This window comes from Simochromis diagramma, unplaced genomic scaffold (assembly GCF_900408965.1).
Source record: "Simochromis diagramma unplaced genomic scaffold, fSimDia1.1 OVJJ01000516.1, whole genome shotgun sequence".
Lineage (NCBI taxonomy): Eukaryota > Metazoa > Chordata > Actinopteri > Cichliformes > Cichlidae > Simochromis > Simochromis diagramma.
The window spans coordinates 2,007,252-2,032,517 of NW_024386938.1; the positions used below are offsets into that span (position 1 = coordinate 2,007,252).

Here is a 25,266-nt window from a genome sequence, read left to right on the forward strand (position 1 = left end):
ACATTTACCTTTAAGAGGACCTATTATGATTTGTATGTCTAGTGTTAAGATGCTGAATGCTCATATTAAACATATTAATGCAATGAACATATGTAAAAGTAATGCCATCTGCTACAGTCATAATTCAGTCAGTACAGTTTACAAGCTCTGGGTCCTGCCCCTCTGCAGGCTTCCAGAAACAAGACAATTGGAAGAAATTGGGCTTGTAGGGGGGGTCTAAAACAGGGGTGGGCAACTCCAGGCCTCGAGGGCCGGTGTCCCTGCAGGTTTTAGATGTGTCCTTGAACCAACACAGCTGATTTAAATGGCTAAATTAGCTCCTCAACATGTCCTGAAGTTCTCCAGAGGCCTGGTAATGAACTAATCATGTGATTCAGGGGTGTTGACCCAGGGTGAGATCTAAAACCTGCAGGACACCGGCCCTCGAGGCCTGGAATTGCCTACCCCTGGTCTAAAATGACTGAAGGGTTACAGGTAGGATTTTTAAAAGATTAAAGAAATTATATTTTAAACTGTAAATCATGCAATGATGCTCTGGTGTTCCAAAGTAGAAATATCATGGTCTGGAAATGAGCATAGAAGTTCCCTGCAAGTCATTTCTTAATTCTTTTCTACTGAGGGAGAGGTTTGAATTTTTCTCAGTACAATATTCACATGCACATATATCTACTGCTCGGTAGAATCAGCGCCCTACCCTGCATATAAAGGTTTAGCAAATATTGAGCTGTAGCTCATTGTATTCTAAATTTATCAAAATGAAATTGTCATATTTGTCCAGCATGTGCTGGCTTGTGTGTAACTTTTAAGAAAGAAATATCAGGAATTTTAGAAACCACATATTAAAAAGAACTACAAAAAGGAAATTACATATCTGCTAATTTCAATGATTCTGTTTCAATCTATTTAGGTAACACAGAAAAGGTAGCTAAACTATAAAGCTAGCAGTGTGTACAGCCATCCAAGAATACTGCATGAATACTAAAATCTGAATAAGGGTGGATAATGTTTTTCCATCGTGTCATCACTGTCTGAAAACAGCACTGTTCATGCGAAATGGATAAGATAACTGAGTTATTTGCAGCTTGCAGAATTTGGAACTTCACAAATAAAAAAAATAAAAAACAGTAGATATCTACTCATTTTTCTAAACCAAATTACTTGACTGCCATCTGGTGGCTGGTTGCAGTAAAAGACATGTCAAGCCTAAACTCCTATTGTGTGCGGGATCTCTGTAGAGGCTACGTAAGTAGCCATTTCCAGAATTTATGCCAGCGGGATGGTCAGATGGTGATGTGTAGTCACATTTCAAGGGAGATATACATCAGGTTACATTACAGATTGTAGCACAGTGCTTCAGTAAAGTCTTGATGGACGCTCAATCATCCAAGGAAATCATCCAAAGGAAAGTTAAGCTAAGTTAAACGATTTGCTGATAGTGTGTTTCAAAGTTTAAAGGCTGGCAGTTTCACCAAAATTTTAATGACGATCTGTGTAGGTTCTCACTCATCACCAAGTCATCATTAAGACATGCTACCAACAATCAGAAATTGAAGACAAATTTACTCACAACACTTTTGGGTAGCTGGAGCTGTTTGATTCAAGTTGGCCTTTATAAAGACACGAAAAACAAAAATGGAGAGGATATGTAGATACGTAAACAAGCTCTTAGGACCTAATAAGTTCCAAAAATATGTTACTGTAACTTAAGTCAAGCTATTAGGTGAATATTTGTGGGTTTCCAATGTGACCGTATCCTGACGCTGGTTGGACTAACACAGACTTGTGTTAGAGCAAGGACAAAAAAGGAAAAACAGAGAAATGCTGAGAAGTTTAGATAAGACAATCAGCATTTGACAGATCTACATACTTGCAAGGCCTTCATGTGCAACTGCTGTTTGTGGAAAAGGAGACTGGTTATTTTTAACGCTAAAGCTTCATACTAGCTTTGTCTGAACACTGGCATGCACTTTGCCAGGGAACAAAGATTTTGTCACTTCTTTGTTGGAGATCCACTTATGGAAGGTAAAGCTTGATTTAGACCTCTGCAGGAAATCTACATCCTAACTTACGCAGTAACCAGAAACAACCAGAAGGTTGCAGCGTAGGGTTAAAATGGGGTTCCGATTAGGGCGCAAGTTTAAGACGTCACAGCCAGTATGTAGAACAGAACTACGGTGAACAATAAAACCATGTGTATATGGCATGTGAATGTTATATGAGACAAACCTCTTTTAACAAAATATTTCTCCAAGATTGCTTTGGAGGCTTTTCACAACTTGTTCTTCTTTTCTACTACTGAATGGATACTGCTCGACCTCCTGTGTTTATGTATCCACCTTTTTCTCCCCTAGCATTGCCTGTGGTGTGTCCTAGTGTCCTTAAAATGGGGCTAAATCTAACTGGATATCCACTTTTTCTTCTCCTTCATTAAAGGCAATATGGTATCATAGCTTTAAATAAGTGTAATTCAGAAATGACTGTGGGACTTCTCATACACTCAAGCAAGTTGTGTTTGTTGATTAAGATATTCACTTTGCTGTAGGGTTATGTTACATAGCTACATCAGATCCATTGTCAGCACAGCATTAAGTTGGCTAATAATTTAAGAATTAAATCCATTTTCACAACTGAGTCTAAAACAGGACTCTCCCTATAGCTCTGGTTACTTTCATTCCTTAACGCAGCCTTCAATTAGAAACTGATGAGACGAGAGCAGAGATGGTTTCCTGTCATGTCAGGTGATGCTGAAAAGACTTGCTGATTCATGAGACAGCCAGGAAATGAGGAATGAGAATGCCTTGATGCGCTCCGTCACTGACCAACATCTTCACGAGCCACTCTGACTGACGGGTGGGAACTTGATTGTTGAGTTTGAACAATGTGTTGCATGTGATTGGTCAGTGGGAACTTCATGTGCTTTTTTTTTCGATCCATAGGAACAGGTGAACTAAATTTCTTCTATTTTCATAGTAAAGTGGAGCTTTTTGGACATCATTTGTTTTTAGGCTTGTCCCAGGAGGGTGAAGCTATCCTTTAGGGCTAATTAGAGATCAGCTCCAGTAGTCTCCAAAAATATACATTTCTGAGAAAACGAGCCATTTCAGGGGGAAATCTTCATTAAATCCCTAGATCAGCTTCAAGGAAAATCTTCTCCCTTTTTCCATCCCATTGCTTAGGACTAAAAGTATGAAGCAAGGCAGGAAGTAAGGAAATAGGAAAGGAAAGAATGTGGAAAGGACTAAAGAGAGGAAGAGAAAAGGGCCCGGCATAGGGCCCTCACTTCTCTTCCACAACATTCTTTTCAAGGGTGAGCCTGTGTCCCGTTGGACGGCGAGAGTCTGGCCTTGTCTTTCCCCGACCCTCGTCTTTGTAAGACGGCTCCGCTGCTGCTTCCGCTACTGCTCCCCCCGTCTGCCGCATGCTCCCCCTCTCCCCGCTCCGATCCGCTTTCAGATCTCCTGGAGTTCTGACGTGTAGGAGTGCTGGGCTGGCGGGAAAGCTGACCGTTCTTCTCATCTAAACGGCAAGAGGTAAAGTTAGGGAGAGATGAAGTAAAGCTAACAAGCTACTACTCCGTGTGCTGTTGGTGGTGTGTTGGTGCTACTCACCAACCAATGCCTGCACAGAAGGCTGATCATGAGTACTCAGTAACTGAGCTTGAATGGTTTCCACTACCCTTTTGAATCTGCGGCTCGGACCTGAATAGAGGGAAAAAAAATCAATATGTCACTTATGAGTTAGTATTTTAGGTAAAAGGACAGTAGTCTAAAAGTCCAATTTGTACTGGGTTTATCCACAGACAGCATAAAAAGTGGAAACAGCTTCTGAGTCAGAACAATAAAGCCGATGTGAAAGCACCTTAAACCTGCACCAGATGGCAATATCTCTGGTTGGAAAACGACTTCCTATCCTTTGGAAGGAATTGAAAAACAGCTTTCTGAACTCGACCTTTGTGAACACTTACCTGCTGAGTTTATGGGTTCAGTAACTCATTTTGGGTCATGTTTGGCCCACCCAAACCTTTAATCAGAACTCTGATCATCACACATGGAGAATATGAAGTATTTCTTTGTATTTTCAGTAATACAGTTTGATCTTCTGATCATTTACTTGTTGAACTGCTCCATTACATGCTTGACCGTTCTTTCCTATGAGGAGATATCCAAGATGAAAAACAGGTCAAAAACAGGAGTGTTGGTAGCAAGAACCAAATGGATGAATTTGTTTTATTAGATGAGTTTCTCCTGTAAGGCTTTCCTAGTATATCTAAGCTAAATACCAAAACCTAGATGAGAATACCTTTATCCCTTTTTATTTATCCAAAACAATAATTAAAAAAAGAAAAGACAAATCCTCCAAGTATCAATAAGTTCTTAATATGCAGACCCACATGGAATACCTTCATTGCCCACTAGAGGGGCTCAGCTATTAAGTAAATTCTTGGCATATCTCAGCATGATGTGTGTGACAAGTGGAGGACAAAAGAAGAGGCAGCAGGCCTAAAAGCTATCTATAGCAGATGAACAGTATGTGAAAATCATGTCCTTAAGAAACAGGAAGAAATCCAGCAAAGACCTGGCACAGGACCTGAGAGCTGAACTGCCCTTCAGTTGATCATCAGAAATGATCTCAGTGGAAGGGAAACGGGGCTGAGGTTGGCCAAATTACACAGGAAGTGTCTTGATGCATGCTCAGTCATCCAGGTAAGTAAATCTCCAAAAGTCTCAGCTGACTGCAGGTTTCTGATCTTATAAACAGTACATTTGCATAACGACTGAAACCAGCCGACTGAAGGAACAATGGGCTGGGAGGTCAGTTCCTTAATCTTAATTATGCAAATTCTCATGACCACTGATCAAAGCCCACTGATCAAAGCCCACTGATCAATGGCCATGAGTGCCATTCACAGAGAGTTGGGGAATGGCTGCAATCACAACATTGTAAGATGGTGACAGATGTACCCTTAGGCCCCTCCTCGATTCAGAGATGGTCTTTCCCTTTTCACGTAGATGGCCTCCTTGACTCCGCCCTCAAACCAGCATTCCTCCCTGTCCAGGATGTTACATCCTCATCCTTGAAAGAGTGTCCACTGGCATGTAGGTGTAAACAGACTGCAGAGTCCTGGCCTGACGAGGTGGCTCTTCTGTGTTGTGCCGTCCTCTTAGCCAGAGGTTGTTTGGTTTCCCCGATGTATAAATCCTGACAATCCTCCTTCACTTAACAGCGTACACTATGTTACTCTGTTTGTGTCGGGGGACCCGATCCTTGGGGTGGACCAATTTTTGGCGCAGCGTGTTTCGGGGTTTAAAAGCCGCAGAGACCCGGTGTTTAGAAAAAATGCATCTCAACTGCTCCGATACTCCTGACACATATGGGATCACTACAGGTTTTCGCTTGGGCAGTGGTTGTCCTTCTCTCTTTGATCGGCTGGAGCTTTCTTTAGGTGCCTTTCCTGCTTTGACAAAAGTCCAGCTGGGATAACCACATTTACTCAGGGCCTTCTTGATGTGCTGTTCTTCTGCCTCCCTGGCCGCTGTGTCAGTGGGGATGGTGTTCGCTCTGTGTTGTAACGTCCTGATGACGCCCAGTTTGTGCTCCAGTGGATGATGAGAGTCAAACCTTAAATACTGATCCGTATGTGTAGGTTTACGGTACACGTCAGCTTTTAGATGTCCCCCATTACTGATGGAAATCTCAGTCTAAGAAGGCTAACCTGCCACTTTTCATATCCTCCCTGGTGAATTTGATGTGTCGGTCCACCGAGTTAATGTGATCCGTGAAATGTGAAACGTCCTGAGATTTGATTTTCACCCAGGTGTCATCCACATATCTGAACCAATGGCTTGGTGGTGTTCCAGGGTAGGATAGCAAAGCCCTCTTTTCCACTTCTTCCATGTACAAATTGGCCACGATGGGTGAAACTGGGGAGCCCATGGCACACCCATGTTTCTGCCTGTAGAACTGACCCTTGTATGTGAAGTAGGTGGAATGAAGACACAGTTCAAACACACTTGGTCGATGCTGAGAGTGGTCCAGTTGCTGAGGTTGGGGTCATCCTGTAATCTCTTACGGACTACTACTACTGTTTATAATATTTGGGGAAACCTGCAGTCAGCTGAGACTGAAGAAGTCACTTGGATGAGTGACGAAATGTTTCTTCCACAAAACGCTACGTCCAGATGAACAGAATCAACTTCTGGAGATACACAGGAACTGGACTGAAAGTCAGTACTAACTCTTTGTCAACAAGTGCTGAGAAGGTTAGCAGAAAGGTACAACAGTGACAGTACTATCTGGAAAGTGTCTGATTAGCAATGGCTTCATTTTTCAGCATGACAATAATACTAAACACACTTCCAATCCAGTAAAAACATAACCTGGATAGAAAAACGCACAATGGAACACAATCTGTCATGGATTGGCCTCCCCAGAGCTGTGTGGGATCATCTTTACAGAGGACAGAACAAAAGGCAGCCAACATCCAAAGTAGAGCTTTGAATGTCCTTCAAGAACCTTGGAGAACTATTCCTGAGGACTACTTAAAGAAATAAGGAGAAAACTTGCCTGAGAGTTCAAAGTATGTTGAAGAATAAAGGTGGTCCTACCAAATACTGTCTGTCAAGCTCAACTGCACATCACTGCACACATCTTCTGATTTCCACAGCAAAATCTAAAGACTTTAGTTAGCACTGTATTTTCCTCTGTTAGCTGATAAATCGGGTGCTGTTATTGGCTCAAACATGATGATGTCAGACCCAGTTTAAGTGTTTGTGATCGTTTCAGTAATTTTCTCTATCTTGTATTTGTCACCTTTAGGAATGCAGTCAACCATCCTCACAGTGGATTCAAACAGATTGTGAAGGAATGAAATAACACATGCATATAACAGAGAGTAATACAGTTTCATTAGTGTCAGCCTTGCTGTTTCTTGCTCCTAACGCTGTAGATCTTCTAGGAAAACAAGCTGGGCTTTTATTGTGAAGCAGCTGCAACAAAAATAGTGTATTTTCCAATGTGTTCATCACTGACAGTGACTTCTCATCTAATACTATAAATCTTAAACTATAAAACGAGACGTTTTTCCTCCATTGGTTGAATATTAAATGTTTTAGACGTATCACATGGCTAATTTCCCCCCTTTTCCGCTTGTTTAACCAAACCTTAACTCACAGAGGTTCTGCTTTAATCTGCTGAATGGGTGAGGTTGCAGAAACACAAGTATGCCCCTGACACAGTGCAGCATTCATTTGCATCTGTCTGGTAACTCCTCACATGTGGAAGCGTTAGGACTCTGGTCTCCTACCTGATATTAAAGTGAAGGTCACGCTGTAAATGCCCAGCTCTCGTCTCCCTTCTCTCTCTGCTCGTTCCCTCTCTCGCTCCCTCTCTCCCTCAGAGAAAGCGATGTCCACCTACGGGAGGAAAAGGACTCTGTAAATCAAAGCGCCCACGTAATTGCTGCATTTTTGAAAACGCTCACTTTCTTTGTCATTGGAAATTTTCAAATTCTACACATAGTGACACCAGATTACCTCGGCTAAAGAGTTTGTAAAATAAACAGAGCAACCTTCAGCCGTACTCCATGGAAGATTAGACTATAACATTTTTTTTATTAATTTTAATTATTATTTGCAATTAAAATACAGGCAGACAAAGACTTTCAGTGGTTTACCACTTTACATATGAATAACATTTCTGATCTGTACACTGTGTAAGGCAGTATTTGTGTGTTATCAAAATAATAGGTCCGACTCAGCTGGGTTTGTGTTAAATAAAACCAAATTTAGTGCCTGCTTCATTCAGCACTATCAGCTGCTTGTGGGCCACACGGGTCCCTGAGGGTAATCACCTGCTACAGCTCCATGACAAATACATACCTTTACTTAGAACAAATCAAATCAAAATCACTTTTATTGTCACATCACATGTGCAGGTACATTGGTACAGCACATGTGAGTGAAATTCTTGTGTGCGAGCTTCACAAGCAACAGAGTTGTGCAAAATACAATAATGTAAACAAGCAAAATACAAGAATGGCTACATCTGAAACTAATAAATATATGTACAATATATAATAGTATATGCATTTCTGGATGTGTATACTAAATATTTTTCTACGTGTGTGTGTGTGTGTGTGTGTGAACATGAAGGTGACATTACTGTACTGTAGTACATTTGATGCTTTTCTTTATATGATCTTCAGTATATTATAAGACCTCTTCGAGTACACTGCAGCTCCCAGTTCTTTGATAAAAGCCTGAATAATGAACGCCATTACCAGGTGTGTTGACCCAGGGTGATATCTAAAACCTGCAGGACACCGGCTCTCGAGGCCTGGAGTTCCACACCCCTGCTCTAGAGCTTGGTTTAGACTTCTTGTTGCTCTGATTGTCTTCACTTGTTTTCATCTGTGGCTTGTTCCCCAGCTGTCTCCACTCATAGTCCCGTCTCCCCTATTTCCTTTGATGAAGCATCTGTGTACCTCTCCTAGTGTATTCTCTGTAAATGACGATTTTTTTATTTCTTTTTTTTTAAAAATTTTTTGGATATCTGTTTCTTGCTTTTTGTTATTTTCTCTGCCTTGACTCCAGCATTTGGGTCCTTCGTTCTATAAATTGGCTAGCTAGCTAGTTTCACTTGTTTTAACAAGTCGGCATCGCCTCTTACTTCGTCCGTCACATAAGGCTTCCACTTCAAAATAGGTTAATTTTGCTCTGCTTTGGTTCATTCATAGAGCCAAATATTTGTCCTTTGCTCACATTTACATTTTAGTTTTACATCTACTTAGTTTACAGGGGTGTCCAAATTCATAGCATCAGGCCGCTTTTGTAGGCCGATTACATCACAGTGACACGACGAAGGCTGTCCAAATTCGAAGACTCCTCCAAACGCGTCCTTCATTTCCCCATTTTTGAAGGATGGGTCGGTGTATCCTTCGTGGCCCAACCTACCCCAGAATGCATAGCGCAGCCAATTCCAGTTTCCAACAATGACGGCAGCTACTTAGTTTTAATATTACTTTTATTATTCTTTCTGGGTCACAAAATAAACTTTTAAGATATTTTCAGGCAAGAATGTAGCTGTGTAAACTTCAAATATCTGCTCGGTTTATCAAGACATCCCATATTTGCATATAATGCTCCGACAGTTTCGGAGACGTCTGTTACCCACCAGCTTGATAGCTAGCCAGGGCGAGTACAGCGAACTCCCGGCACATCGTTTTCAAACCCCCCACGGGGGTAAACTCTGGGTAAACAGGATATATGAGTCACTTAGATAACTTAAAAATGTCATTGTTTGGCTTTTTTCAGTGTTTTATTTGTTACGCAGTAAATCGGTTTGGCTGTGATTAAAGTTATAGTTTTCACACAGCTGAATAAACGTCAAACGGAAAACTGATTAAACAGAAGTGTGAGATGGTCGAGGATTTACACCAGTGTCCTGTTTCTTATATTTTAGATAGCAAAGAGCAGACGGCTGAGTTTATTAAACTCCACCGAGACAGCGGTGACGCAAAACTGAAGACTAGACCCATTTCACAGCCGCTCACTTACGGCCTACCCAGCCTTCGGAGGACCTGGTCACGTAGACCATGAAGGCCGGGTCCTCAGAAGGATGCAGCCTATGAATGTGGACACCCCCTACATCTTCCATCTAGACCACTCACTGTACATTTAGGAGTACTTCCACCAAAAGGTTTTAGAACTTTAAAGTGTTCATCAAAAGTGCTTATTCCTTACAAGACTGACTGACAACATGCAAAACACTTCTGTTAGAGCTGAGGAGGTAATAAGAACGGAGTAATACTTGGAATTTGACAGGTTTCTGGAAGACAGAAGGACCACCAGAGGACTTGTATTCTGCCCGGAAACTATTCTGAGACACCACACTGTGGCAGAGGGATGGGATCTGCAGAAGACAAAGAAAAAAGTGATACTAAAATATGACGATCGAATCTCAAATTTGTGCGTTTAACACCGCCGTGGGAATCGTACAAGTATGTCGAAGCTTATCTAAGTTTGTCTGCACTCACGGAGAGAAAAGCTTGGACGATGTCAGCCTTGATAGAGCTGAGCGGCTTGTCTCTGATCAAGACAAAGATCTGCTCCTCTTTCTCCAGCGTGATGAAGTTACCAAACCAGGACCGCTTCACCAGCCTGCAAATTAATCAGATTAGTTTCAGTCACACGTTTTATACAGTACAAATAGAAAAATAATGGCTCACTCATCCATAAGCACTGACACAGCACAGAGATTAAAGGTTAAATTCACTAAAAATGGACAAGAAAGCACAACTACAACCAAGTCAGTCGATAACACAGTAATATCACACGTCACAGTGGAGAGCTAAGCAACATGTATTTTCATTCTTGATGTGTCAGCCCACAGTAACAGAGGTTTTTTTTGGCTTTTGGGTGAAGCACAGTAAAAGTGGTAAAAAGTTACCTGGTTACTTAGTGAAAGATGACGATTTACTGTCATTTACTCTTTTTCAGATATGTTGCTGCTGAGTGTTTTAGGCTGAACTGCAAATCAAAGTCTAACAGTGTCTAAAACCATATAACAAGCTCCACATGTTCTCTCTTTCTAATATGATAATGTAAGTCAGGCATCTCTACGGTGGCCTGAGAGGTCAAATGCACTGCAGCTTAAGAGAACACCAGCAAATATTGGTGTTTTTGGACAGGAAATAACGTGACTGAAACCAGAGCATGTAAAGGAGTCCTCTGAGAGAGTGCAGTGAGGGACAAAAAGATGAGATTCATTTAATACTGTAGATAAATGTTTGCTATCAGCTGTTTGCCATTAGCTTGTCACTTCTGCAGCTGGTCCATGACGTTACCGTCTCTCCAAAAAACACTCGCTCGAGTGTTTGTTGTGTTTTGAGTGCTTTTGTAGCATTTTTCTATGTGTTGGTGTTTTGTTTTGTTTTTTAATTTGAAGTGCTTTTGACCTTTGAGGGCCATCGTACATCCCCCCAGTAGAGGTGTGCCATATTGTAAATTCTGGTATTGATCCAATACCAAGTACTTACATGGCCTAAACCGAGGCCGATACCAACAGCGATACGTTCAACCAATAAGTGCAGCTTATGTAGTGGAGGGCAGTGTGTCATGACTTACGAGATAAATCTTCTTCACCACTAAATCTCTGTGATTTTTACTTTGAACATTAAAAAAGTTCAGACAACAAAAAAACCCTGTTCAGCCTTTCATGAATTTTGAAACAAGCTTTGTTGGAGACCTGGAATGTCAATGTGTCTTTCTCTAAACGACTTTGGGTCAGCTGTAGGCTACGAATAAAATCAACAAAGGTTACAATGTTTTTCATTTTCAAAAAAAGTATTTATTAAACAGAATTCAGTCGGCTACATACTGAACACAGAGGATAGAAACAAAGTATCGATCTTGTCGCGCCAGTATTGGTCCAATACTGATACCAGTGCTGATATTCAGGCTATTAATATTTTCGATCTGCCCACCTCCTCCCCAGAGTGTGTGTTTGAATCTTAAACTTAAGATACTGGAGCAAACTTACTCTCTGCTGTGTTATAATAAACTAGCCCTTTAGCCCTGTTCTAAATGACTTATTTCAGTGTGAAGCATGGTGTGAACATGATGCTTCAAACTCTCAGTTTCTGAATGTTTATCTGCAAACAGCAGCTTTAACTTGTGTCTTAAACCAATGTCTATGGTGATTTTGGTAAAATCGTGACTTTTATCTCGGAAAATGGCTTGCAAGTGACGGCTAATTAACAAGGAGTTAACGTGCCATACCTGTTCTGTTGTCTGACAGCAGAAACAGAAAAATTATATACATGAGAAGAGCTTTAATGGAAAGTTGGCTGTATTAAAACACAGTAAATGCGAAGAGAGATAGTAGCACAAAAGCAAACAGCGCTAAAGAGGTGAAAGCCAGCTAAGTGTAGTTTGCACTGAAGCACAAAAGGCAAAAGAAAAGATGAAAAAAGCAGAGCAACCAACAACCAATACACAGTTCCTGCATATTGGTTTCAAATCGGTCTTAAAACTGTTGGCTGTGCCTCAGCATTACACTTTCAACACATCTGTGTGCTGCGGGGGACAGTCAGTGCTGATGTTGACTGTAGCAGCATTAGATGCTACGTGCTAACACAAATCGGTTCTTTAGAAATAAATAAACATTGTTGTATTCACCCTGGCAGCCAACAAATGTTTGATATTTGGTTTTTTGGCTGTGACAGTTTAGAGCTAGCAGGAATGGCTCCATTCATTCTGAATGTAAGAGATCAACATCTAAAAATTGCTGCTCATTCGATTACGACATCAGAAATGACTGCAAACTTGAATTGTTGATTCAGAGACAAGCCCACTGATCTATAGAAGGAAAGGAACAAAGTGAGAGGATGATCTGATCGGTGATGGGGGATGGGCTTTTCTCTTACTTTGTGGGTCTTTAGACATGTAAGTGAAAGAAGGAGGATTTTGCAAAACCCAGTGCGCCCCTTTGAGTTGTAGGAAAGAAAACTGATTGAATGTTTGTACTTACTCTGGGCTGGATTCTGGCGTTAAGCTGGACATATCCTCTGATGTAGGAACTGGAGTCAGAGAGAGGGAAAGAAAAGGGCAGTAATTCTTGATGACAGGCTCAAATATAATTGCTGTAATTACATATTATTAGAAAACAAGATGTTACTTAACACAGCCCCAGGCATCAGGCTGGAACACGTGCTACTTTCTTAGTAACAATAGATTCTATCTTGGATTCATCTCTTCATAAGATTCATTTGCTCTTGGCTAAAAGACTATTTTCTTTAATTGTGTGTTTTAAACTCCTTATTCACCTTGTAGTTTGCGCCTGTGGAAGCGCGGAGAGCCCAGAAGGTTGTTCTTGAATGAGTTGAGCCTGGATCTCCAGTGAGCAGAGCCCGAGGCGGCCATCCCACCACTGCCCCCCGGGCTGGAGGGCGGGGTCAGCGACAGCGAGGCCCCTCCGGCTCCGTCCGCTCTGGAGGAAGAAGACGAGGAGGAAGAGGAGGGAGGGGTGGTGGAGGAAGGGTGTTGGAGTTGGTGCACAGGCGTGCCCAGCGGGGTGGGCAGCGGCGAGCCTTGCGGTGTGACCTGCGACACAGGGGGAGGGGTGGCAGAGGAGTTAGAGGACGAGTGGACGTTCTTGGACTTGAAGACAGATGGTGACGGGAAGTTGAAGAAGCGTGGAATGGGGGAGAGTATAGGGGAGGGCGAAGGGGAAGGGGAGCGTGGTGTCTGGAGTGGGAGGGACTTCATGGTGTGAAGCTGGGGCCGTTCTGCGGGGCCTTTTGAGGGCAAGGTCTGGGTTTTTGGGTCAGGCGCCGGGCGGGTAGGTCGAGGGGTGGTGGCACTTCCTGGTTTGGGGTCTTTGGAGGAGGAAGCGGAGGTGGAGGTGACTTCTGGTTGGCTGAAAGTGAAGACCGGACTCTGATTGGTAGACAGAGAGAGATGGAAACAGGTACAGACAGATGTGAGAGGAAGAAATGGTCATGAAATATGATTCATGGATATGATTTATCAGCGAACCTCATCGAGATGCAACAACGAACGATGGAATTAATTACTTCTACTTCTATCATAAATGTGTGTCTGTCAGACACTTTTTACCCATGTCAGCACGAGAACAGAGATCTTTGCATGAGGCAGCATGACATGACAATGCATATGACTCAGGATGTAACGATATGATGGCGAGGCATGAGAAGCGATGACAGCCAGAGCTTGTGATATATATTAAAAAGTCACAATACAGGAAATTTGTTTTTGTCAAGACCTGAACTGATGATGCATGTACTAAAGCAACTGACAACACACACACACACACACACACACAGACACACACACACAGAGACACACACACAGAGACACACTATTTGTGTTTTACTGGTATCACGCTACAACACACTACCTTGCAGAAAAGCACGTGAGAATGATATTTAATGATGTATTTTGATTACTAATAGCCACTAATACTAATAACTACCAAAATCAGTGCTCTAATAAAAAAGGTCCAAATCCCTGAGTAATTTCATTACATGTAAGTTTTCCATGAAATTATACATTAAATAAACATTCCGTTGATAAATTCCTAAATGATTAATTATTGGACCTGTGATTTTGTATATTGCAGTTACATTTTATTAAATGTATTTTAGGCAAAGAATAATGTTTTTGTATGTGTTTGTGTGTCTTTAAATAACCATCTGAATCCAAACACAGCCTCACACTACTGTTACTTTAGAAATTCAGTTTTTAGCAAAAGATATGGAAATGGAAACATTCCTGCTGTGGAAGAATACACACTTGGTCTGCTAGTTGATATTTCCAGCAGCTCATTATGTACAGTCTTTGTGTCCAGCTAAGCTAACTTTCTGGCTCTACTAGCTTTATGCTAATGGTTTATCGTTTAAAAAGTTAACTCTTCTTTGTAGTGCTCATAAACAATAACAGCAAATCTGCGGAGCTCTACATTAGCATATGTAGCTAATACAATAAAACTGAGAAACTGTGCATCTGTTAGCAATTTACACTGTATCAAATCTGAGAGAGTAATGAAGATGAGCTGTAGCTTAGTGTCCTTACAAAAACAATAACTGTATAAAGACTCTGTCACATGGGTGCAAATTACAAATGAACTGTAACAGTCTGTGCCACTCCTATACTTTTACACAATCATGTTGTCAAATAATATAAAATACAGCATATGTATTCTGAATAGATATGGGTTGGTTATATGGACTATGTTTAAAACATTTAAAACAACTAAACAGAAAAATTGCCTAAACCTAGCCACCGAGATCCACACAGAAACAATATAGGGTGAAGTTCTTACCCTGGGACTGCTAAGAGGACTGGAGGACAGACCTGTGGAGGCCCCACTGACTGAACGAGACCTTTCAAAGACAGCAGAAAATAACACATACGCTCAATCATCAAAAAAATATTCTGGCAGTTTGTAGCTCTAATCTCTTCCAAAGCTGAACACTTTGTTCTCACTTGTAGTTTTAAACAGTTAGTACCTCTGGCTGTATGCATTAGTGTCCAGGGCCCTGCGAGGCGGGGTGGGAGAAACCTGTTCTGTGACACTGAGGACCTCTAAACTCTTCCTCTCCGGACGACTGCGGCCATAACGATTCAGCATGGGGGAGTCAACACGCTTCCTGGGTGGGTCTGCGAGACAAAAATATTTGTGAATTAATTGAAATGGAAATGCAAGAAATAATTAAAAACATCTCTGGACATTTTCAAGAATAAATAGTAGCATGAATGAAGGTTAACATATACATTTAGAGCTTTACATCTTATTTTTTTTATGGTCAGGACGATCTCACCTATGTCATTTCTTGGTGGCAGATCCTCGTCCTCACAGCTGGGGTATCGCTCTTTCCTGTCCAACAGGAGGTAGTAGATCATCTTTTCCTGGTTCTCCCTGCAGAAACAAGCGTAGTAAGGCAGAAATTAAATGCTGGGGGAAAAAATGTAACAGCCGCATGGTCAGTCTTTGGTCATCATAAAGACTTTACAAATATGTTAAACAAGACGTGCAAGACGATGATGTCTTTGTTTGCTTTCATGGATTGCTAGTTAAACTTCTACAGGACCTGAAGTGTTTTTGCAGGATTGTGTGCTAGTGGTCATTAAAAAGAAATGACTTTTTTAACCCTCCTCCTTGAATCGCTACCTTATCGTGGTGGAGGGGTTTGTGTGTCCCAGGGATCCCAGGGGCTATGTTGTCTGGGGGCTTTTGCCCCCTGGTAGGGTCTCCCATGGCAAATTGGTCCTGGGTGAGGGACCAGACAAAGAGCGATTCAGAAGACCCTTATGAAAAGAATATCGAGGGAACAGCTTACCCTGCCCGGGATAGGGTTACCGGGGCCCCGCCCTGGAGCCAGGCCCGGGGAGGGTGCCCGAGGGCGAGCGTCTGGTGGCCGGGCCTTAGTCCATGGGGCCCGGCCGGGCACAGCCCGAAGAGGAGACATGGGCCCATCCTCCCGCAGGCCCACCACCCGCAGGAGGCGCCATAGGGGTCAGGTGCATTGTGTGCCGGGTGGCGGCCAGGAGCGGAGGCCCTGGCGGACTGACCCCTGGCTGCCAAGACTGGCAATAGGGACATGGAATGTCACCTCTCTGGTGGGGAAGGAGCCTGAGTTAGTGCGTGAGGTTGAGAGGTACCGGCTAGATATAGTCGGGCTCACCTCTACGCATGGCTTGGGCTCTGGAACCAGTCTCCTGGAGAGGGGCTGGACTCTGTCTCAGCCTGGAGTTGCCCTTGGTGAGAGGTGGCGGGCTGGGGTGGGTATTCTAATATCCCCTCGGCTTGCTGCCGGTACAGTTGGGGTTTTTCCCGGTGGACGAGAGGGTTTGTTCCCTGCGCCTTAGGGTCGGGGAACGGGTCCTGACTGTCATCTGCGCTTATGCGCCGAGTGGCAGTTCGGAGTACCCAGCCTTCTTAGAGTCCCTGGGGGGGTGCTGGAAGGTGCTCCACCTGGAGACTCTGTTGTCCTGCTGGGAGACTTCAATGCTCACGTGGGTAACGACAGCGAGACCTGGAGGGGTGTGATTGGGAGGAACGGCCTCCCTGATCTGAACCCGAGCGGTGCTTTGTTATTGGACTTCTGTGCTAATCACAGTTTGGCCATAACGAACACCCTGTTCGAACATAAGAGTGTCCATAAGTGCACGTGGCACCAGGACGCTCTAGGCCACAGGTCGATGATCGATTTTGTAATCGTTTCACCAGACCTGCGACCATATGTTCTGGACACTCGGGTAAAGAGAGGGGCTGAGCTGTCAACTGATCACCACCTTGTGGTGAGTTGGATCAGGTGGCGGGGGAGGACGCTGGACAGACCTGGTGCACCTAAACGCGTAGTGAGGGTGTGCTGGGAACGTCTAGCAGAGGCCCCAGTCCGCGAGATCTTCAACGCACACCTCCGGCAGAGCTTCAACAGCATTCCGAGGGAGACTGGGGACATTGAGTCCGAATGGACCATGTTCAGCGTCTCCATTGCCGAAGCTGCTGCATTGAGCTGCGGCCGCAAGGTGGTTGGTGCCTGCCGTGGAGGTAATCCCCGAACCAAATGGTGGACACCAGAGGTGAAGGGAGCCACCAGGCTGAAGAAGGAGTCCTATCGGGCTTGGTTAGCCTGTGGGACTCCGGAGGCAGCCGACAGGTATCGACAGGCCAAGCGGAATGCGGCTTGGGCAGTGGCTGAAGCAAAAACTCGGGTGTGGGAGGAGTTCGGAGAGGCCATGGAAAAAGACTTTCGGACTGCCTCGAAGAGATTCTGGCTTACCGTCAGGCGTCTCAGGAGGGGAAAGCGGTGCGCTACCTGCACTGTGTATAGTGCTGGCGGAGCGCTGCTGACGTCGACTGAGAAAATTGTCAGGCGGTGGAAGGAATACTTCGAGGACCTCCTTAATCCCACTGACACGTCTTCCGAGGAGGAAGCAGAGTCTGGGGATGAGGGGAATGACCCGCCAATTTCCGGGGGCGAGGTCACTGAGGTCACTCCTTGGTGGCAGAGCCCCTGGTGTTGATGAGGTCCGCCCCGAGTTCCTGAAGGCTCTGGACGTTGTAGGGCTGTCCTGGTTGACACGCCTCTGCAATGTTGCGTGGAGATCAGGGGCAGTACCTGTGGACTGGCAGACCGGGACCGGAGGGTGTGTTCCAACTACAGGGGGATCACACTCCTCAGCCTCCCTGGGAAAGTCTATGCCAGGGTGCTGGAAAGGAGAGTTTGTCCGCTAGTCGAACCTCGGATACAGGAGGAACAATGCGGTTTTCGTCCTGGTCGCGGAACACTGGACCAGCTCTTTATCCTCTCGAGGATACTTGAGGGTGCATGGGAGTTTGCCCAACCAGTCTACATGTGTTTTGTGGACTTGGAGAAGGCATTCGACCGTGTCCCTCGGGGTGTCCTGTGGGAGGTGTTGCGGGAGTATGGGGTGTCTGGCCCATTGCTACGGGCCATTCGATCCCTATGCAACCGTTGCAAGAGCTTGGTTCGCATTGCCGGCAATAAGTCGGACTCGTTCCCGATGGGTGATGGGCTCCGCCAGGGCTGCCCTTTGTCTCTGGTTCTGTTCATAATTTTTATGGACAGGATTTCTAGGCGCAGCCAAGTGGCGGAGGGCTTTCGCTTCGGTGGCCTCAGAATCTCATCTCTGATTTTTGCGGATGATGTGGTTCTGTTGGCTTCATCGGGTGAGGGCCTCCAGCTCGCACTGGAACGGTTCGCAGCCGAGTGTGAAGCAGCGGGAATGAGGATCAGCACCTCCAAATCTGAGGCCATGGTTCTCAGCCGGAAAAGGGTGGAGTGCCCACTCCGGGTCGGGGATGAGTTCCTGCCCCAAGTGGAGGAGTTCAAGTATCTCGGGGTCTTGTTCGCGAGTGATGGGAGAAGGGAGCCGGAGATCGACAGACGGATTGGGGCTGCAGCTGCAGTAATGCAGACGCTGCACCGGTCCGTTGTGGTGAAGAGGGAGCTGAGTGTAAAAGCGAAGCTCTCAATTTACCGGTTGATCTACGTCCCTACCCTCACCTATGGCCACAAGCTGTGGGTAGTGACCGAAAGAACGAGATCGCGGATACAAGCGGCAGAAATGAGCTTCCTCCGAAGGGTGGCTGGCCTCTCCCTTAGAGATAGGGTGAGAAGTTCGGCCATCCGGGAGGGGCTCAGAGTAGAGCAGCTGCTGCTCCACATCGAAAGGAGCCAGTTGAGGTGGTTCGGGCATCTGACAAGGATGCCCCCTGGGCGCCTCCTGGGTGAGGTGTTCCAGGCATGTCCCACCGGGAGGAGGCCCCGGGGCAGACCCAGGACACGCTGGAGAGATTATATCTCTCGGCTGGCCTGGGAACGCCTTGGTATTCCCCCGGATAAGCTGGAGGAGGTGGCTGGGGAGAGGGAGGTCTGGGCCTCTTTGCTTAGGCTGCTGCCCCCGCGACCCGGCCTCGGATAAAGCGGATGAAGATGGATGGACTTTTTTAACCTACCTGTATCTATGTCTAGCTAGCTGGCTAGGTAGCAAACTATATAACTGAGAGAAAGTGGTCATCTTTTGCTAAATCTAATATCTATATGTGAAAAAAAATCATGTATTAGAGTAACTTGGTCATACAGTAAGTACATTTTGATGCATAATGTCTAAATAAAGTACACACTACTAGCTAACTTTTTTTGCTTGCTTTGGGTCACTTCCTGATTGGGGAAAGTAAGTATTCATTGTTCATGTTAACAAAGTTCAGTGTCAACTCTAAACCTGCCTTTGTGAATTATTTGAAGGTGAGGCAACAAATTAACAAGTTATTACAAACATTAGCAGTTTTGGAAGTTATGTTGCTGCCACATGGATCAGCTAGCTGCTAGCGCTTCTGCTACAGTGGTTGCTAACCCTGTCTGCATGCTTGTAGTATGAAAAACTGCTCCTCCTGCTGTGGCAAGTAAAAGAGCCAGGATATAATAAGGATAAGAATACAAATTATTTTGCACTGCAGACATGTTTCATAAAGCTAAGGACTGCACAGCTAGATAATTATATATGCGTCTAAGAGGATTTTCTGATGGTTTCTCTATATAAATAATTGCACTTTTCTCCTTTTCACTTTTACTCTTATTGTTATTTTGTGGCTTTTCCCCCTAAAATTATTAATACTTGAAACTGAAATATACTAAATCAGAAAAAAAGTTTAGAGATCAGATTAAGGACTCTTTCAAACTGTAACCAAAGCCGTCCTGCCCACCTGCTATTCAAACCCTTCCAAGGGGCAGCAAATCAGAATTAAGTTGGCTCAAAGGCAACAGAACGGGAGCTTAAATGGCTAAAATAAAGAACAAATGATTCACACTATGAGCAGAGCCACTCCACTCATAGCGGCAACCTTCGAAGGACATTTGAAAATGTACTTTTGGAATTTTCTTAAGTGAATATTCAGGAAATAGATTAACTGTCCAGGCTACCAATTCTTGTTTCTGTTACTCTATATCACGGACATTAAACTGTCATATATCCCATGATGCAATTGTTGCAGGTTTTAAGAGAGCTTAAAGGAGCTTTTTATCCCTGAAAATTTCATGTGGCTAACTCGTTTAAGTCATAAGGTCAAATCTGGCATGTGTTACATTTATCAGGAAGAATAACGGAGAAACAGGCATGTGGACGTAAATCTGATTTGTGAGTTGAACTGTGGTTGTCACAGATTCTGCAATATCTCGGATGTAAAAGTGGACATTTCTGTGTTGTATTTACTCACTCCTCACTTGTAAGGTCCTGTGTGAGTTTAACCCGATCTCTGAAGCACCCTAGGGAGTACATGCTTTCCAGGACATCAGGGTCAAGCTCAGTTAAGGACAGTATCCTCTTCATACACACTCGGCGAGGGGGAGGCTGCTCTGGACAGGGCTCGTTCCGACCGCCCCTGGCACAAAAACAAAAAGTCAGTCTATTTAGGCTGTGTAATTAAAAATGCTTTCTCTGAAGAAAGTTTAGCATGTGGTGCAGTGAACACCGCCACATCAGCCACAGGCTTTCATATTTAACTATAAATAGATCTGGTTTAAGCATGACTATTGAAAGAGATAGTAGAGGTAGTATTGTTTCACTTACACCCTGACAGAAAATAAAAATGTGAGAATAACTGAAAAGCTTAATTTTGCTTTCCAAAATCCAGGCCGGGAGCTACTCTTGGTCTCCAAGACTGCAGGACTGAAGAGAGAAATCCCAAAATAGATCACAGGATTCACTCACCTACTTGTAGTTAACGCTCACTGATGGTGTACTTTATGTATGAGACACGGTATTTCAGTACCAGTGCGACTTAAAAGCTTTATATTTAAGAATTGGAATTAGGAAAGACATCTTATGATTCTATAAAATGCTATTTGACTTTGTTAAATTTAACAAGGGGAAATTCTGCAGAGATTTCTTACGGTTCCTTTGAAGGATCATAGTAAGCTGGTATGTATAAAAAGTCAGCAGGGGTGGAGGTGCATTGAATAGAGAGGGGAAAATGTAAAATGCAAAAAAAAAGCCAGACGGACAAAAGAACAAAATAAAAAGTTAAATACACTTACAGGTACCAGGGGTGTTTCTGTATTGCTTCAAGCTGTATTGAAAAAACACAAGCCAATATTAAAGCACATTAAAGCATATTAAAGAGACTTATTGTGACTTATTTACATGTACAATCACATCTCAACTCTGGGTTCTGGGAAAAATGTCAGCGTTTTTAAGGAAAGCACATCTGTTTATGTTTGATATAACATAAAATGATCAAGTTTATGATAATGATTGAGTGATTAATCGTAAATTACCTATAATTTTGAATAAAAATTTTAGTAGATTTACATTTTCAGTATCTCCACCCATGTTCTAATGTTGATTTTTTTTTTATTTTATTGATTAGCATTCAAATTCAAATCTCAGTGAAAACAGTGAAAAAAAACAAAAAAAAAAAACAATGAAAACAGAACAAAAATCTACCATAATGAAAGAAAGCATGAGACAAGGCTAATCAAAAGGTATTGGCTGAAGCATTTGCTTATTACGCCAACCCTTTTCACAAAATATCTTTTTGTATGCAGCTCCTGTACACAGGGCTTGAAGAAAATAATAAAACAAAGCAAAAACCAAACAAACAAACAAACAAACAAACGAACAAACAAAAAAAACAAAGAAAAAAAAAACTTTCCACCTTAGATAAGTAACTACAGCAAAGCAAAAGAATCAAGAGGTTGTTTTTTTTTCTCCTTTTTGCTCTTTTCATTCTTGATTTATATATTTTTCTAATACTCTATTTTTAAACATGTTTTTAAACAAGGAAAATGAACTACACCTTTTTAAATCACTGTCATAACTATTCCACAGGTTAACTCCTCTAACAGAAACACATCTCTGCTTTATATTTGTCCTTATCTTGTTTTTTTTAAAGAAATCTGTTCCCCTTAAGTCATATTGACTCTCTCTGACTTTGAACAGCTTCTGAGTACTGGGGCAAAGCAAGTTATTTTGTGCTTTATACATTATCTGTGCCATTTTATATTCAACTAAATCATAAAATTTCAGGGTATTCAGATTAATAAACAAAATGTTAGTTGGTTCTATATAGTTTGATTGGTTTATAATTCTTATAGCTCTTTTTTGTAACTTGAAAATATGAAGAGTGTTCGTTTTATATGCATTACCCCATATCTCCAGACAGTAAGTCATATATGGAAGCAACAGAGTACAATAAAGTGTGTATAATGTTTTTTTGTTCAGGACATGCTTTGTTTTATAGAGAATAGCAATGGTTTTTGACATTTTTGTTTTCACGTGGTTTATATGAGACTTCCAACTCAGCTTATCATCAATTATCACTCCAAGAAATTTATTTTCGTACACTCTTTCAATTTCAATTCCATTAACCCTGATTTTAGATACATTTTTCATTTGTCTAGTGCCAAAAATAATCAATTTTGTTTTCTTTATATTTAATGATAACTTATTTACATCAAACCAGTTTTTTAATATATTTAACTCCTTTTCCGCTGTAGTCAGAAGCTGTTCTAAGTTTTTACCTGAGCAGTACAGAGTGGTATCATCAGCAAACAATACACATTTTAACAGTTTGGAAACACTACATATGTCATTTATATATAATATAAATAATTTAGGGCCCAGCACAGAGCCCTGAGGAACACCACAAGTTACCTTCAACTGCTTAGATTTTACATTATTGAATTCGACATATTGATATCTGTCATCCAGGTAACTTTTCATCCACTTGTATGCTATCCCTCTTATGCCATATCTCTCTAGTTTATTCATTAATATAGAATGATCAATTGTATCAAACGCCTTTTTTAAGTCTATAAAAACACCAACAGTATATTCCTTATTATCTATTGCATTAGATATCCCTTCAACAAGTTCCATCACTGCCATTGAAGTGGACCTTTTCACTCTAAAGCCATATTGGTTATCACTTAGGAGATTATGCTTCTCAATATATTTATCAAGTCTATTAACAAATAACTTTTCTATTTGTCTCATTTGACCAGTTTCGTGTTATATCGGACCATTTGCTTCATTAAAAAAACAAAAAACATCTCAAAATGAACCCAGACTTCTGACTCAAACCCATATGTTACAACTCCAAGTCCAAAAATAGTTGTGAAGTTGTATAAAATGTACATAAAAACAGAACAGAATGATTTGCAAATCTCACAAACTCACAGTTTTTTCACAAAGTAGAAACCACTGCTTCTTGTTTGCTATTGCATTTGAGCTCTTTAACACTCAGCAGCCTAATTTTTTAATTACACGATGTTTTCCATTGGTGAAAAAAAAGACATTGTCTGGATGGAAGCATATGTTGCTCTAAAACGTGCACTGATGCCCCCTCAGTTCAGAAACTCTCATCTTTGGTCCCTCACCTTTTTAGTCCAGGAGATGCAGGTCCATGTTTTTTAAAAGGACTTTCAAATTTCAGTTAATCCGACCACAGAAAAGTTTTCCACTTTGCCTCAGTCCATTTTAAATGAGCTTTGCCCAGAGAAGACAGTAGCATTAACCTGCATTTGGGTGTGGCGTCGTGTGTTCACAGACAGTGATTTCTGGAATTGTTCCTCAGCCCATGCACCGATTTACAGGACAGAATCGTGTCTGTTTTTAATTCAGTGCTGCCCGAAGGCCTGAAGATCATCGGCATCCAATACTGATCTTTGGCCTCGCTCCTTGTACCTTGTAAAGGTTTTTGCATTTATACTATTACGTACTGTAGATAATGACATATCCAAAGTCTTTTCTTTGGGGAACATTATTCTGAAATCTTGCCAGGTGCAGTTTTTTGCAGATTCGTGAACCCCTGCCCATGTTTTCTTCTGAGTCTTTCTAAGATGTTCTTTTTACACGCAGTTGTATTACTGACCTGATGCCGGTTAACCTTATTAGTTGCAAAATGTTCCTCCAGCTGTTTCTTTTAGTACCACTTACTTTTATCGCCTTTTGTTGCCCCATCCTAACTTTTTAAAGACATGTTACAACGGTGATCTAAAAGAAGCCATTTTTCTTACAGGGAAGGTAATGAAACAATGTGAAGCCCATCTTATTAGTGGAAGTATTTCAATCTCTACAGGAGTGGACATAAAACCCAGGTCAAACCATGCAATGCTCAGAAGGACCCACGAGCTACATCTCAGACTGTTTAAAAAGAACATGCCACTACAGCATTGTTTTGCAGTTATATCTGAATAAACCACAAAGCCATAGTCCAGACCACAACCTCACTGAGATGCATAAATGACTGCTCACAAACCTCACTGCACTGAAGCAACATTGTAAGGGAGAGCGGACAGAAAATTCCTCCACAGTGATGATGATGAGTGATTGATGAAGTACAGAAAATGTACTTGAGGTTATTGCTACCAAAGGTGGTTCCACACGCTGCTAATGTACTCTGTTTTTCACAGCTCAATTTATTAGGCGTTAGCTACTCTTTCTAGCTAGCTAAGATTTGACAGGCTAACATGATGGTCAACAAGCTAAGTATTTTTATCTTCATTATATCAACATGTCAGCAAGGTCAATATAGTTATATGAGCTAACTGGTGGAGCATTTAGCCAGTAAAGGGCCACAGATTCTGGTTTTCACAACATGGTAAAAAGTTTCCATGCAGCAGTCCTACATGCCCTCGTACATTAGATTCTCTGCATTAGGACTGCATATAAGTAGAAGCCATCCCATCAGTCCTGTGCAGCATCTCTTGGGGCTAGAATAATGAAGCAGCTGCAGTTCTGCAAGTGTATAAAAGGAGAAAGTGGGCCTACTGTGTAAGCACTGCATTTATACATCTGCAGAGAGGAAACTTGCAAGCATCTGCACACAGCTAGGGATTTGCATTGGTGAACTTGCTTACAAAGAACTGCAGACAGGAGCCTTTCCAACCGTCTCCTGTTATAAATTAAATGTGATGAAACACTAAAGATGCGTTGCTTTATTTGATCTTAACTACTACTAAACTGGTGTGGAATCTGTCTCCTTGTGCAGTGGGTGGTTTCCATGGAGGCAACGAGGAAGCGGATAGAGACAGAGAGAGTGAGGGAGAGACAGTCTGACCTGGTTTCAGGCTCCATTAATCAACAGCTCATCAGACAAACTCACAGCTTTGATTAAATCTGCTGTTGTAGACTAACTAACCAGACTTTTCCTCCTCTCTGTCCTTATTTTACAGCCCTCTGTGACACACATTGTCACAGTTGTCCCCATCTACCTGCC

General features: G+C 42.5%; 1 protein-coding gene across 2 annotated transcripts in view; it reads right to left on the reverse strand.

The window, feature by feature from the left end:
* Positions 1 to 2,343: 2,343 nt before the first annotated feature.
* The window catches only part of LOC120736866 (serine/threonine-protein kinase BRSK2-like), a 37,816-nt gene continuing 14,893 nt past the window's right edge, over positions 2,344 to 25,266 (reverse strand). Inside the window, exons 9-21 of one of the 2 annotated variants that reach the window (XM_040037213.1) lie at positions 21,083 to 21,114; positions 20,263 to 20,427; positions 15,341 to 15,438; positions 15,029 to 15,179; positions 14,842 to 14,902; positions 12,824 to 13,100; positions 12,529 to 12,577; positions 11,778 to 11,789; positions 10,034 to 10,157; positions 9,808 to 9,909; positions 7,304 to 7,412; positions 3,609 to 3,698; positions 2,344 to 3,516 (exon numbers count right to left, since the gene is read on the reverse strand). In XM_040037213.1, coding sequence (XP_039893147.1) covers positions 3,302 to 3,516; positions 3,609 to 3,698; positions 7,304 to 7,412; positions 9,808 to 9,909; positions 10,034 to 10,157; positions 11,778 to 11,789; positions 12,529 to 12,577; positions 12,824 to 13,100; positions 14,842 to 14,902; positions 15,029 to 15,179; positions 15,341 to 15,438; positions 20,263 to 20,427; positions 21,083 to 21,114 — 1,485 coding nt within the window. In that variant the 3' untranslated portion in view covers positions 2,344 to 3,301. The remainder of the gene's footprint in view (positions 3,517 to 3,608; positions 3,699 to 7,303; positions 7,413 to 9,807; positions 9,910 to 10,033; positions 10,158 to 11,777; positions 11,790 to 12,528; positions 12,578 to 12,823; positions 13,101 to 14,841; positions 14,903 to 15,028; positions 15,180 to 15,340; positions 15,439 to 20,262; positions 20,428 to 21,082; positions 21,115 to 25,266) is intronic. The other variant, XM_040037214.1, reaches the window with a different exon arrangement.